The following is a 13332-nucleotide window of genomic DNA, read 5'->3' as shown; positions in this document are numbered from 1 at the left end:
AAGAGACAGACACACGGGCAGATGGAGATGCTGTAACATCAAACAGCATGTTTAATGCATGTAAACTTTATTTTCCTGTGTACACATAAATGCACAACACCCCACCTGTGCATCCATCATCCAGTATCACTATTTATATATTTTGCTTAACTTTTTCTTTTCCTATAAAATTCAGTTTCTCCTACATGACTGTAGTCAGTGCTTACGGCTTGCAGTGATGCTGACAGCGCCAGAATACATCAGTAAAACATGCAAAATTAAATTAAAAAATGAATCTAAACACTCCTTTATCATGTACCGTATGCATTTCTAGAGCTTTTACTGATACGTGAGCGATACAGACATTCTGGGTACCATTAAACATTCGTTTGTTCTCGTGACTGAAGCGCTCGACATGCATATATGACGTCATTGCATTCTCACTATCAGTGTGTTGTTCACTTTTGTAGCACTTTAAACGTAAACGCAATTTTTGCAAAATAAAACAATTGGACAGGGATAAAATGTATAAAGACAAAACAACTGAAAGGATTGTCAGTAGTTGAAATGTTAAAATGTCAAAGTTGGACAATCTGTGGAGATGTGGAGTGTAGTTTTATACTATCTATATATTTTAAAAAAAAATTTTTAACATGAGCAGCTTATTGTGTCAGTCAACAAATAAGTTGTATTTAGTGCTGCGTTTTGTTTGTTTGAAGCAGCTTTTATCGGGCATCTTGTATGCAGCAAGTCCAGCATAGCAGACATATATCCCATAATTCCTAGCAGCAGAAGCACTGTTGGAGAATCAAGGCTGAGGGTTGAAGCCATATGCTGGAGGAACGAATCCAGGAGCGGTGTATCCATAACCCGAAAAACTAGACTGGGGTGTGATGGGTGTTTGATTGCCGTTTAACATCAATTGTTGTCCTGTACACAAACACACACACGTTTCAGTTTTATTAGAGATCTAACATTGTTTTACTGTATATCAGAATGATGGGTGATTTAGGCGATTCATCTTTTATATCTAGGTATGATATAATGCACTGAATAAAAGTTAAGTACACTTAAAGGGGCCATGTCACTAGATTTTTTTAAGATGGAAAATAAATCTTTGGTGTCCCCATAGTATACATGTGAAGTTTTAGCTCAAAATACCATCTAGATCATTTATTATAGCATGTTAAAATTGACACTTTGTAGGTGTGAGCAAAAATGTGGCATTTTGGGTGTGTCCTTTAAAATGCAAATGAGCTGATGAAATGCAAACACTGATTGCAATGATGATGGTTTGTTGCAATTGAAACTCATTTGTGCTGTAAATTATTTTCTCTCTCTCTCTCTCTCTCTCTCTCTGCACTAAATAGCTGTGCCATGGTTGGATAGTGCAGATTAAGAGGCGGTATTATTATAATAAGATCTCCTTACGACATCATCACTTATTTACATGCTTGCAGAGAATGGTTTACCAAAACTAAGTTACTGGGTTGATCTTTTTCACATTTTCTAGGTTGATAGAAGCACTGGGGACCCAATTATAGCACTTAAACATGGAAAAAGTCAGATTTTCATGCCATGGCCCCTTTAACATGCCTACAAATGTTTAATGAAAAGGATTGTCTATGTTATGTGTGTGAAACAGAAAGGATTTTATCACTACTGTACCAAAAACTATGGATGTGGCATCAGGGATGTCATCTTCTGATGCTCTTTTATTTTCTGCATCTTGAAGTTCATCCACCTGTGTGAGAAAGATCAAACTATGTGTTTACTCCACACTTCTATCTACCTGTCATACACTCGACCTCACACACCTACAGCAGGTAAACAATCACACACATATGCATTGAATGCTTGATCCTCTGGAGGAGATGTTCAGAAATCCAATCTTCTCTTGTCTGTTTACATCAGTTTATCACTCCATGCAAACCCAGATACACTCACACATTAAATGCCAAAATACTGCACAACAACATTTGCAACATCATAATTTTGGGTAAAAATGTATATATAAGATGTTATATAAAGATGTTATATATGCACAAACACCTGCAAGACCCCAAATCGATAAGTGCCATTAAACATTGTACATCTTTTATCATATTGATGCTGTCACAGTTAACTAGTAAAACAAAAATTAGTGATGGGCAAAGATTAATCGCGATTAATTGCATACAAAATAAAAGTTAGTTTTGGCATAATATATGAGTGTGTGCTGTGTGTAATTATTATGTATAAATAATTCCTTTATGTATTTAAGAAACATTTACATGTTTATATATATTAATTTATATTTTTATAAATTCTATATTAAATATAAATGATATATAAATTAAACAATTCTGAAATTAATATATGAATGTGTGTGTGGTAAAATATAGAGCCCGACCGATATGCATTTTATGGGTCCGATGCCGATACAGATATTAGGGAGTAAAAAAACACCGATAACGATATATCGGCCGATATTCTTTATGTGTATATTATAGTACAGTACACATATACTACAGTATATTATACTACAGCAGGCTACTGTACATATAATACCCTATATACATTAACAGAATATACTATATATAAATACTTTTTTTGCAATGATCACTCACAAATGTGGTGATCAAACACTTAAAATGACGTGACAAAGATATGTAATATAGGCAGGTGTGTTTTACAAGTTAACCAAAAACTTTATTATCCAAAATGATTCTGATATAAGTGCATAAAACAGTAAACTTGACTAATTATAAATAACTTTAAAACACAAACAAAACAAAATACATATAACTTAAATGATTGTCAGTTTTGACAAGAATAATGTTATATTGGGCTTATTTTGAAAATGGAAACTTATAAAGTCATTGTTTATTTGCTTTACAGTAAGTTATGTACTTCACAAATTAATTAGAAACTTACTGTTAAGACGACAATGCTTTACTGACAACATACTGATGTAGGCTTATGTTTAATGTACTGCACAACGTTTTTATGACGCGAACCCACAGTGTTCTGCCGGTACTTTAAACTTTTATAAAACTAAAGCGTCTGCTCTCCGCCTCTTTAATTTAGCGAGGGTGTAAAGTTGCGCAAGTTTATTTAATCAATTGCTTTGAAATGAGCATACAAGCATCTGTACTCCCACAGACTGCGCGTCAGTTTAAGCGTGTCCTTTCTCCGCCTCGCGTCATTTCTTCCTCTTGCGTTTTAAACAACTCGCAAGTGGACAAAAGAGACGGATTAAAAACACCAAATGTAAACCGGAATGTGTCTTTCTCGCCCACTTATAATCCAATCGACCAAAGCGCGTCTTAACACCAGGTGTAAAATGTTGTGAAGAAACCGCGTGACTGCCACCACCTGAACTGAGGGACTGACTGAAGTACTTACATCTTTCAAAAGCATTTAATGTCTTCTGTAAGGAACGTTCATATCGGCTACATATCTGCGGCTTATACACCGATACAGATATATCTGCGACAGGCTCATATCGGCCGATAAAATCGGCAAAACGATAAATCGGTCGGGCTCTAGTAAAATATACATAATAATTAGACACAGCACCCACTCATATATTATGCCAAAAATCACTTTTATTTTGTATGCGATTAATCGCGATTAATCTTTCCCCAGCACTACAATAAATTTGATTGACTCAACAAACTGCAGATAAATGATGAGGTTCTGGCTAGAGGGGATACGGCTACAGCCAAATCTAGCAGGTTTGAGGTAGGATTAGGACGAAAAACAGCAGTTTGGCTAGATATGATACAGCTACGGCATAAAACTCATGAAATGTTGGGTTAAGGGTTAGATTTGAGTGTAGGATTAGAATAAAATAAGCGCTTATCCAGCGACATTTCACCGTAGCCGTATCCCTTCTAGCCACAACCTAAATATAACAGCATTTTGCTGCCACCTGCATTTTAAACTGAGATACTGCAACTTTAAACATTGATACACGATTACAGCAGACACACAACAGTGTTAAAACAACAAAGATAAAATGCTCTAAGGGTTTCTTTCTGTTACAAAATTATGATTCGTCATAATTCGTCACATTGTTTGTCCCACAAACAAACACACAACAAACCAAAAGTCCTGGTATAGCGAAGAAGCAATGCATTATGGGTAATCAAGCAAACTACTGAGGAACGAGTCTAATAGAAATATAGAAAAAGAGAGAAACATAAAGGAGACAGAGACCTTCACCTGTCTGGCTAACTCATCCACCTGTAGATGCAGGAAACTTACGTGAGGTTTGATGTAGCATCAGTACATTATGATGTATATTCAACAATGAAGCTTAAAGGCGGAGTGCAAAATTTCTGAAAAACGCTTTGGAAAAGGGAGTCGGGCCGACTACCAAAACACACTTTAGCCAATCGGCAGTAAGGAGTGTGTCTTCTAACTGACATCGTTGCCTGGGATGTGGGGCGGGTCTATCAAAAGAAGGTCCAGATTCTATTGGGGTAGGGGCGTGATTGTTTAGGTGATTTCAAATATCAACAATGGCTTTCAAACATTGTGCACTACGCCTTTAATGTGGTGTGTGCATATGTACGTTTTCTGTGCAAGATTGCATACACACCTTTTTCAGGTACTCTCTCATCACCTGAATGAAGTACGGCATGGCGAAGTCCACGAGGCCGTATCTCCAGGCCAGCTCCAGAACGACATCAGGAGACAGAAGATCATAGGAGGTGAAGAGACACGCTGCAAAACACTCCTGCTTACCCTCCTGAATAAACCAACGCAGAAGATCCTGAGCCAGATCAGCGTCCTTCGACTCTGTGGCGTACTGCATCGCATCCTGCATTACAGATGAGCAAAATTAGAGTACCACTAAATGACTAAACAGTAAAGCTGAGAAAACTCCTATATGTGAAAACTTGCTAAAAACAAACGTGATATACCATAAGCAATATGATAATGCTTTAAGGGACAATCCACTTATTTTTTTTTTGGAAAATGTGCTCATTTTCCAGCTCCCCTAGAGTTAAGCATTTTATTTTTACCGTTTTGGAATCCATTCAGTTGATCTCCGGGTCTGGCAGTAGCATTTTTAGCGTAGCTTAGCATAATTCATTGAATCTGATTAGACCATTAGCATCGCGCTAAAAAATAACCAAAGAGTTCATATTTAAAAGTGCAGCAGGCTCAATGGTATTACGCAGGGCCTGAAAATAGTCCCCTGCTATTGAAAGTAACCAAGGGGACTATTTTCGGGCAGTGCGTAATATCATTCCGCCTGCTGCAGCCATGTTACGGCAGCAAAGTCCTTGATAATTACGCCAGAATGAGAGTATAGTCCTAGCAATTTCAGCCTAGAAAATCTCAACTTTTAATTTTCCGTCTGTCTTAGTACACGATGTAACTACAGAAGAATCAAGTTTTAAATAGGAAAAATATCAAAACTCTTTGGATATTTTTTAGCGCGATGCTAATGGTCTAATCAGATTCAATGGATTATGCTAAGCTATGCTAAAAGTGGTACCGCCAGACCCGGAGATCAACTGAATGGATTCCAAAACTATAAAAATCAAATGTTTAACTCCAGGGGAGCTGGGAAATAAGCATATTTTAAAAAACGTGGATTGTCCCTTTAAGGTTTGTAATAAACTATATTATTAAAAACTACGTGTTTTTGGAAAGCAAAGTTATTGCACAATATTGGAATAAGCATATTGCGATATTTTCCCATATGTACAGATTTACATTCCTAAATGTTTAATTGAAAAATGTATATTTTCTGACATACGGCAACAGATAACATTGAACATGATTGTAAGTGTTGTGTATATGTTATCTATATTTGCTTAAACCACCTGAAAGTGTCTATGTTATTTCAGAAACATGTCAAAGATTGTGGTCGGTAGCGTATACGTGTTTTCTGTGCTATAGCATTTGTACTTTATAGAGTTTGTCTTTCTTGCAGAGCTGAATGCTTTGAGTCCAGCGTTGGTTTCTCTTGTAGAGATACGCAGCGATGCGTCTAAACTCCAGAAGTTCATGTGACTCCAGTCGCTGAGCTAAACCAATAGAATCAAAGTTATCATAGGCGTCTATGGAGGCTTGCAGACCCTGAATGAAAAAAAGAGCAGATGATCTTAGTGTCACTACTGTCTGTGTTCAGGTGTTTGTCAGGTGTAAATGTGTGTTGAGATGTGTGTACCTGGTAGTCCTCTTCATCCATCAGCAGGTTGTTTAGGGCTTCATTCACAGCCCTGGTATTGTGACTCTGTACTGATCTGAGATACGGTTTAATCAGCCTCAATTGATTCACCTGCAAATACATACAAAGCATCATCACAGTACGTGCGCAAGTGTGTGTGTGCACATGTGTGTGTGTCTGTGTGAACAATATTTACCCCTCTGAAGTAGTTGACAGTTCTGTTGTGGTCCAGTCGAGGTGTGAGAACAGAGAGCAGATCATTGAGCAGAAGGGGTTTATAGTCTAAATAAAACTGCAGAGATTTATAATAGAGTTCCACATTCGCCACCTGCAGGAGAGATAGAAAAATACAGAAAAAAATCTCTCAGTAAAGATCTCTTAAAATATCTCAATGATTTCTTCTCAGTTGATTTAATAGAGAGAAAATGGAAACTTTTTTCTTGAGTAATCTCTTGTTTCAGAAAGAAATCTCAAAATTGTGAGATTTTAAATTGTGCTCAGATTTGCAAAATTAAAGGGATAGTTCATCCAAAAAGAATAAATTATCCCATTATTTACTCACCCTCAAGTCATCATTGATGTATATGATTATTTTTTTCAGACAAACAAAATCAATGTTATATTAGAAAATGTCCTGGCTGTTCTAAGCTTTATAATGGAAGTGAATGGTGCTTCTGATTTGAAGCCCAAAAAGTCTATCCATCCTTCAGAGAAGTAATCCACATGCCAAGAAAAATATAAATATTTAGACCTTTAAAAACTTATATATTAATAACTAGCTTCTGGTAACGACCGATGTGCGTTCACAAGAGAATGCGTTTTTAACCATAGGATGTAATGTCTTCTCTTTTCTCATTTCCACTATGTCTCGTACGCTACGTTTTAAATATAGATTTTTTTTTTAACAAAATGGCATCGATTGCCCTCAGAAGACCCTTTATTAACCCAATGGAGCTGTGTGGATTACTTCTGTGAAGGATGGATGGCCTTTTTTGTGCATCAAATCAAAAGCACCATTTACTACCATTATAAAGCTTGGAACAGCCAGGACATTTACTATAACTACAATTGTGTTCGCATGAAAAAAGATAATTATATACATCGAGGTTGGCTTGAAGATGAGTAAATCATGGGATGCTTTTCATTTTTGGATGAACTATCCCTTTAATAGTTAAAAGTTAAAGATCTCAATACAAACCCAGGTATTTCCCATAAGTTTAAAATGATTGTGACCTCTGCTATGAAAGTTACTTTTTTGCTCTACATTCTTACTGTAAATCAACAATTGTCTCATTTGTATTTTTCATACAATTTCATTTCGAGAGCCTCCGAAAATGTCACATGATTTCTGGGAGGAGTACACAATGAGCTGCAACGCTACCTGGTTTCTGCATAGTATTGTGGGAATTTCGGATTACTGTCCTTAAAACTGAACAAAGAAAGCTGATTAAGAGGAGCCCCTGTGTCTCCGTGTGAAGGGTTCAGTGTGTTTGTTACCTTGATGATGAGCTCTTTAAATGAAGCATCTCTCCAGGCGTCTGTCGGGTGACTGATCATCATCATAACGGCGTTGTCATACTCCTCATATTTATCATACAGAAACACAAGCTCCGCCCACAGATGGGCCTGTTCTGCCGCTCGTAACACCTGACCAATCACAAAACACCAACCGTTACGCTCAAGTGTATTAGATACCCAATGCAATCTATCTAGTCATCTTAAGATGACAGTCTTTTGTTCTGTGATGATTATGGACCTTTGGGATGTTGACTCTGGACCAGAAAAGCTCCAGATGTTCTCTCATCTTCTGCGGTTTGAATTTAGAGTAAAGTATTGCCAACTCAGTAAACATGCCCATGTGAGCACGCTCCAATCCTAATGCAGCCTCCAACAACATGATAATCTCTTCAAAATACCCACGATTCTGAAAGAGAGAGAGAGAGAGAGAGAGAGAGAGAGAGAGAGACAGACTTAATTTTTACTTGATGATGACACATTTAATCTTTATATGTATGAGACTGTCCGATATGAGTCCATGTTTTGATCTTCTGTCAGGTGTAATACTGTATCTATGATCATTTAGTTCAAATCTTCCCAACAGGCTTGTATTTTATAACTCATTATGATGCTGTCCATGCTGTTAGACAGTAAGGTTATGATGATGATGATGATGATGATGAAGGTTCCTCACCCGATAGTAGCTGATGAGTTCTTCAAGTTCATCAGCGTGAGTCACTATGTGAAGACCGGAGATCTGCGCTAACCGGAATTCCTCTCCATCTACACATGCAAAACACACCTGCCAATCACAAACACACACACAGTAGAATAGTGTAGATGTTCAACATTTGTCCTTATCAAGTATAACATTAATTCATTCGCCTCCAGCCATTTTTTAAAAAGTTGCCCGCCAGCATTTTTTGTGATTTTCACAAAAATTTCACAAAATGCCTTCCAGGAAAATTTTCTTCTAAAAATATATAAACATACAAATATATCAAATGAAAGAATAAACCCTCTGCTTTCAAACATATAAACAAATAAAACAGGAAAAAAATGTTTCATCCTATCTATATTTTTTCTCTGCTTATAAACTTATAAAATATGGGTATTTGTCTTTAAAAAACAAAATGTTTTGCAAAAAGATAAAATATTTTCATTTTTGTGAAGGAATTTTGTTAGAGATCAGATTCAGAATGATTGTCAAAACATACACAGAGTTTAAAATTAGTAAATAAAGTTTTGACTTCAGTTTTTTCATAAATTTGGTAAGTATGCCATCTAGTGGACAATCGCAGGTTAACATGAAATTTCTTCAGAGACACTTTTTTATGCAAATGTTTTCTCTTAAAGGGATAGTTCACCCAAAAATGAAAATAATGTCATTAATAACTCCCCCTCATGTTGTTCCAAACTCGTAAGATCTCTGTTCATCTTCAGAGCACAGTTTAAGATGTTTTAGATTTAGTCTGAGAGCGTGTTGACCCTTCATTGAAAATCTAGTAACGGTATACCATCCATGTCCAGAACGGTTATAAAAACATCATCAAAGTAGTCCATGTGACATCAGTGGATCAGTTAGAATGTGTTAAAAACATCAAAAATAAATTTTGGTCAAAAAAATTATGACTTTATTGTCTTCTCTTCCGCGTCTTTTGTGAAGCGCATGTGCGAGACTAAAGTCACGTGACTGCAGTGACGCGGATGACGTACAACGCGGCTGACGTGTTATCTGGTGCGCCCCAGCTGTTTTTTTTTGTGAGAGATGCACGTTGTAAGTTTGAAAAAAAAAACTTTGCAAGCATGAGGATAACACGTCATCCGCGTCAATGCAGTCACGTGACTTTAGTCTCGCTACTTTAATGATGTTTTTATTACCTTTCTGGACATGGACACTGACAGTTATATCGTACGTAGATTTTAAATGAAGTGTCAACAAGCTCTCCAACTATATCATATTTAACATTATATAGGTCCTACGAGTTTGGAACGACATGATGGTGTCATTAATGAGATAACTCGTCAATGGCGGGGAAAGACTTAAGAAAGGGTTAATTTACTTAAAAATGAAAATTTGATCATTTCATTATTTACCCTCATGTTATTCAAACCACTGTTATTTAATGACCCATTGTGTCCCATTATAAATGTAAACCCAAAACAACACTTTTCTTAAAAAAAAAAAAAATTCTCTAAATTGATATTTTGTACCAAACTATTACTTAAAAGATAACATGCATCTCTTACATGTAAATCCAAGTTTTTTGGCTGTCAACAACATCATCATGCAACAAGAAAAAGTTGGATGTGGTTAAGATCATCACCTCTTTCCATGTGCGTGTGCAGCTGGCCTTCCGAGCGCTGTCCACAGCCGCTTGAAACTCGCCGAGGCGAACGAGTGTGGACGCCAGACGAGCAAAATTAGACACGTTGTTAAAGAGCAGACGGGCAGCTTCATACATCTCATCTTCATAACACCTCTCTCCAACCTATATAGACAAACACATTTACTGTTAAACCCTCAACATCAGTGATGATATGGGGTTGCTTTATGTCACCTCTTGACAGGTGGATATTAAAATACTTTCGTACTTGTTGTATGTGAGCATTATTGGGCCCGTTGATAAAATCTTCCAGCTCTGTATGACGCTTTGTTTTGGCCAGAGCAAAGATGAGCTCTGTGTCTAAGTAAGACTCTCTCGCTTTCTTTCTGGCCATTTGAAGAAACTTCACCAGATCCTCCCAGTCACCTGTTAAAGCAGACAAACTCAGAAGAAACACACTATGATTGTGAAGAATCACCTGTTAACCAATCATCTCTCACCGTTTTTACTGGCTGCATCGATCACCTCCATATACGCAGACGGTTCTCCAGCTTTGATGTAAGAGTCAATGGCGTCTTTCACCAGACCTTTATGCAGCTGAGCTTGAGCGAGCCGACTCCACACCGCTCCCTCACCACAGCGCTCCGCAAACTCATACGCACGGTCCAGATTCCCAGTGTGATCGATCAAAACCTGCAAGAGTCACATGTTTATATAAAGCACCTGTCTGTTAAGTTTTCATCGATTGCGTGATGATGCGTGCGTGCACCTGTATTGCCGAGGTGTTGACATCGAACTTCTTAAAGATGGAGAAGGCTTCTTCATACAGCTCATTGCTAATGGCGATGTTGGCGATGTCAGGAGCGTCGTAATTGTCCAGGCGGTTGATATATTCCATAACACGTGTTCGGTCCGCTTTTATCGCTGTCAATATCAGCAGGTTCTGCAGGTTTCTAATACATACAGAGCACCAAACAAATATAGGATGTTTTTACAACATATGCCCATGACACGCTGTGATTAATCAAACCAAATCACAGTCATTATACAGGGTTCCCACACCTTAGTTAACTTCAAATTCAAGGACCTTTCAAGGACTTTCCAGGTCCATACCCTTAAATTCAAGTACTAAATGTGGGGACACATTTCAAGTGAGAGCAAGGTTACATCGTGTTCCCTTTTAAGATACATTGTTTCAGTTCCCTTTCGAGGGAACTCGCGCTGCGTCACTGCGGTGACACTTTGGGGATGACTCCAAGGGTAAGTGCGTCTGAATGTGTATATTAAATTCAACCAATGGTGAGGCTTAATGATAAAGACAGGGTGATGCGGGAGCCAGGAAGTATAACGCTATCTGAAATATTGCCAAAGACAGCATTACAGGGACGCAGGAAGTATGGCAAGGGAGACGCAGCGTCTCGTTCCCTTCTAAGGGAACAACAGTTACATACATAACTCGAGACGTTTTCATGTGTCAAATACAACTATGCAAAAAAGCATTTTGGTATGAATCAACATTCGCATACAGAAGATATAAGCATTTAAAGGGAACAGTTTAGAACGTGTGCTTAAAAAGTCTAGAATTTTTAGGATATTATCCTACACTACACAGGGAATAATATGGATTTTTTTTTCAGAAAATTTCTTGCATAAAATAGATTCAAGCACTTTCAATGACCTGTATCTATGAATGTATATTTTCAAAAGCTTCCCAGGGCCTTGAGTTTTGCCCCCCAGACTTTCACAAACTTTCAAGGATTTCAAGGACCCGTGGGAACCCTGATTATAATCATCTGTTACTATTTATAATGATTTTCGCGATGTATTTCATGACAATTTTAGCATATCATGTTTCAAAATGTCACCCATTGCTCAGTCGAGTCCACTGACCTGTGTTCACTAAATATTGAATTGTCCAGCACTATTTTCTCTAGTAGCTCTACGAGTTCATTGGGTAGATCGGCCGTCATAAACGCTTTCACTGTCACGGATAATTCTTCTGGATCTTGTGTCTCAGGTAGAGCCGTCTGAACCACCTATACACACACACACTTTTAACATAAACACACACACAACAAATACACAATAAATGCTGCACGATGTCAACTGATATATTTGCCTGGTCTATCAGGGGTCGTCTGTAAGGATTGGTCTCCTCTAAAACTGTGGCCCAAAGATCCGGATCTTTCCGTCGCACCAGATACCGCGATTCGCTTTTAAACAGAGAGTTTTCATTGCAGACCTACGCGTATACAGAAGAGATGATGAGTAATAAATCATAATTTTATAATCTTGTGATATTATCGGAAACAAATCCACCTGTATGAGTTCCAGGTCACGTTGGCCTCTCTCATAAGCCACAAACGCCAGATGAGGATCTCTCTTCTCACAGTAATGTCCCACTGTCACGCTGTCGTAATGTGGGTTCTCTCTGAGAAAGCGTTCTGGACTGTTGTTACTGTCTATGTAGATCTTTGCTAAAGCATTATGGGTAGCAGGTTCTTTACATCCGTCCTGCACACGGGATTCCAGCCAGGACAACAGCAACTTCAGTCTGAATAAAAGAAGAGACGCTATCTGTTAGGGCTAAAACATTTATAACTCACAAATAATTTGAATATTAGCACATGGAGACAGATGAATCGGTGCTTAACATTTACGAATTTAACAGACACTTTTATCCAAACCGACTTACAAAGGTGAGCGAAACCTCACTTTAGCTTTTATTTTATACTAAGCCGCAATGTTGACGATATATTGAATTTATAAAAACTCAAATGTACCATTTAACATACAAATCCATCTCATTTGTTTTAGCTAAAACAACTCTAAAAACTGTCTATTTTGATCTTCAACAGTACATTTAAAGGACCAGTGTGTAGATTTTTAGCGGCATCTAGCTGTGAGACTGTGAATTGCATCCGACATCTAAGTTCACAGCTCACCTCCCTATCTATTGAAACACATAGAGAAGCTACGGTAGCCGTTGCAGGACAAACATGACTTCATCTTAGACAACATAGTCACAAAACACGCTCTGCAGAGCAGTTTAGGCCTACTTTGCAGTGCAAAATGGCGACTTTCATGTAAGGTGGTGTATGTAGATGAACTATTTCCCCGCCATTGACAAGTTATCTCGTCAATTAAGAGAAAACGCTTCCCCGCCAATGACGAGATTTTCCGTCTTTCCGCAATACCACTATTATCCGCCCTTCCGGACCTTTTTAAACCCGGAAGAATTGCCCTATGGCAAGCAGCTGCATGTCCGTGTCTGATTTAAAGATCGCTCTGAATGGGATCTCTATAAAAAGTCCGTCATAAATTTTGCTCAAAATGTGGTGTTTTTGCAGAAACCTA

General features: G+C 37.8%; 1 protein-coding gene across 2 annotated transcripts in view; it reads right to left on the bottom strand.

Moving 5' to 3' along the window:
- Positions 1-22: 22 nt before the first annotated feature.
- Positions 23-13332, bottom strand: part of cltcl1 (clathrin, heavy chain-like 1) — a 33865-nt gene continuing 20555 nt past the window's right edge. The window contains exons 17-33 of one of the 2 annotated variants that reach the window (XM_065248318.2): positions 12295-12529; positions 12095-12217; positions 11866-12011; positions 10745-10928; positions 10476-10668; positions 10244-10401; positions 9976-10140; positions 8343-8450; positions 7908-8075; positions 7649-7798; positions 6348-6479; positions 6152-6262; positions 5890-6060; positions 4568-4789; positions 4183-4209; positions 1648-1723; positions 23-909 (exon numbers count right to left, since the gene is read on the bottom strand). In XM_065248318.2, the coding sequence (XP_065104390.1) occupies positions 788-909; positions 1648-1723; positions 4183-4209; positions 4568-4789; positions 5890-6060; positions 6152-6262; positions 6348-6479; positions 7649-7798; positions 7908-8075; positions 8343-8450; positions 9976-10140; positions 10244-10401; positions 10476-10668; positions 10745-10928; positions 11866-12011; positions 12095-12217; positions 12295-12529 (2491 nt within the window). In that variant the 3' untranslated portion in view covers positions 23-787. The remainder of the gene's footprint in view (positions 910-1647; positions 1724-4182; positions 4210-4567; positions 4790-5889; positions 6061-6151; positions 6263-6347; positions 6480-7648; positions 7799-7907; positions 8076-8342; positions 8451-9975; positions 10141-10243; positions 10402-10475; positions 10669-10744; positions 10929-11865; positions 12012-12094; positions 12218-12294; positions 12530-13332) is intronic. The other variant, XM_065248319.2, reaches the window with a different exon arrangement.

Source organism: Paramisgurnus dabryanus, chromosome 11 (genome assembly GCF_030506205.2).
Source record: "Paramisgurnus dabryanus chromosome 11, PD_genome_1.1, whole genome shotgun sequence".
Lineage (NCBI taxonomy): Eukaryota > Metazoa > Chordata > Actinopteri > Cypriniformes > Cobitidae > Paramisgurnus > Paramisgurnus dabryanus.
The sequence above is the reverse complement of the archived record's forward strand: the minus strand, read 5'-3'. Positions and strand labels throughout refer to the sequence as shown.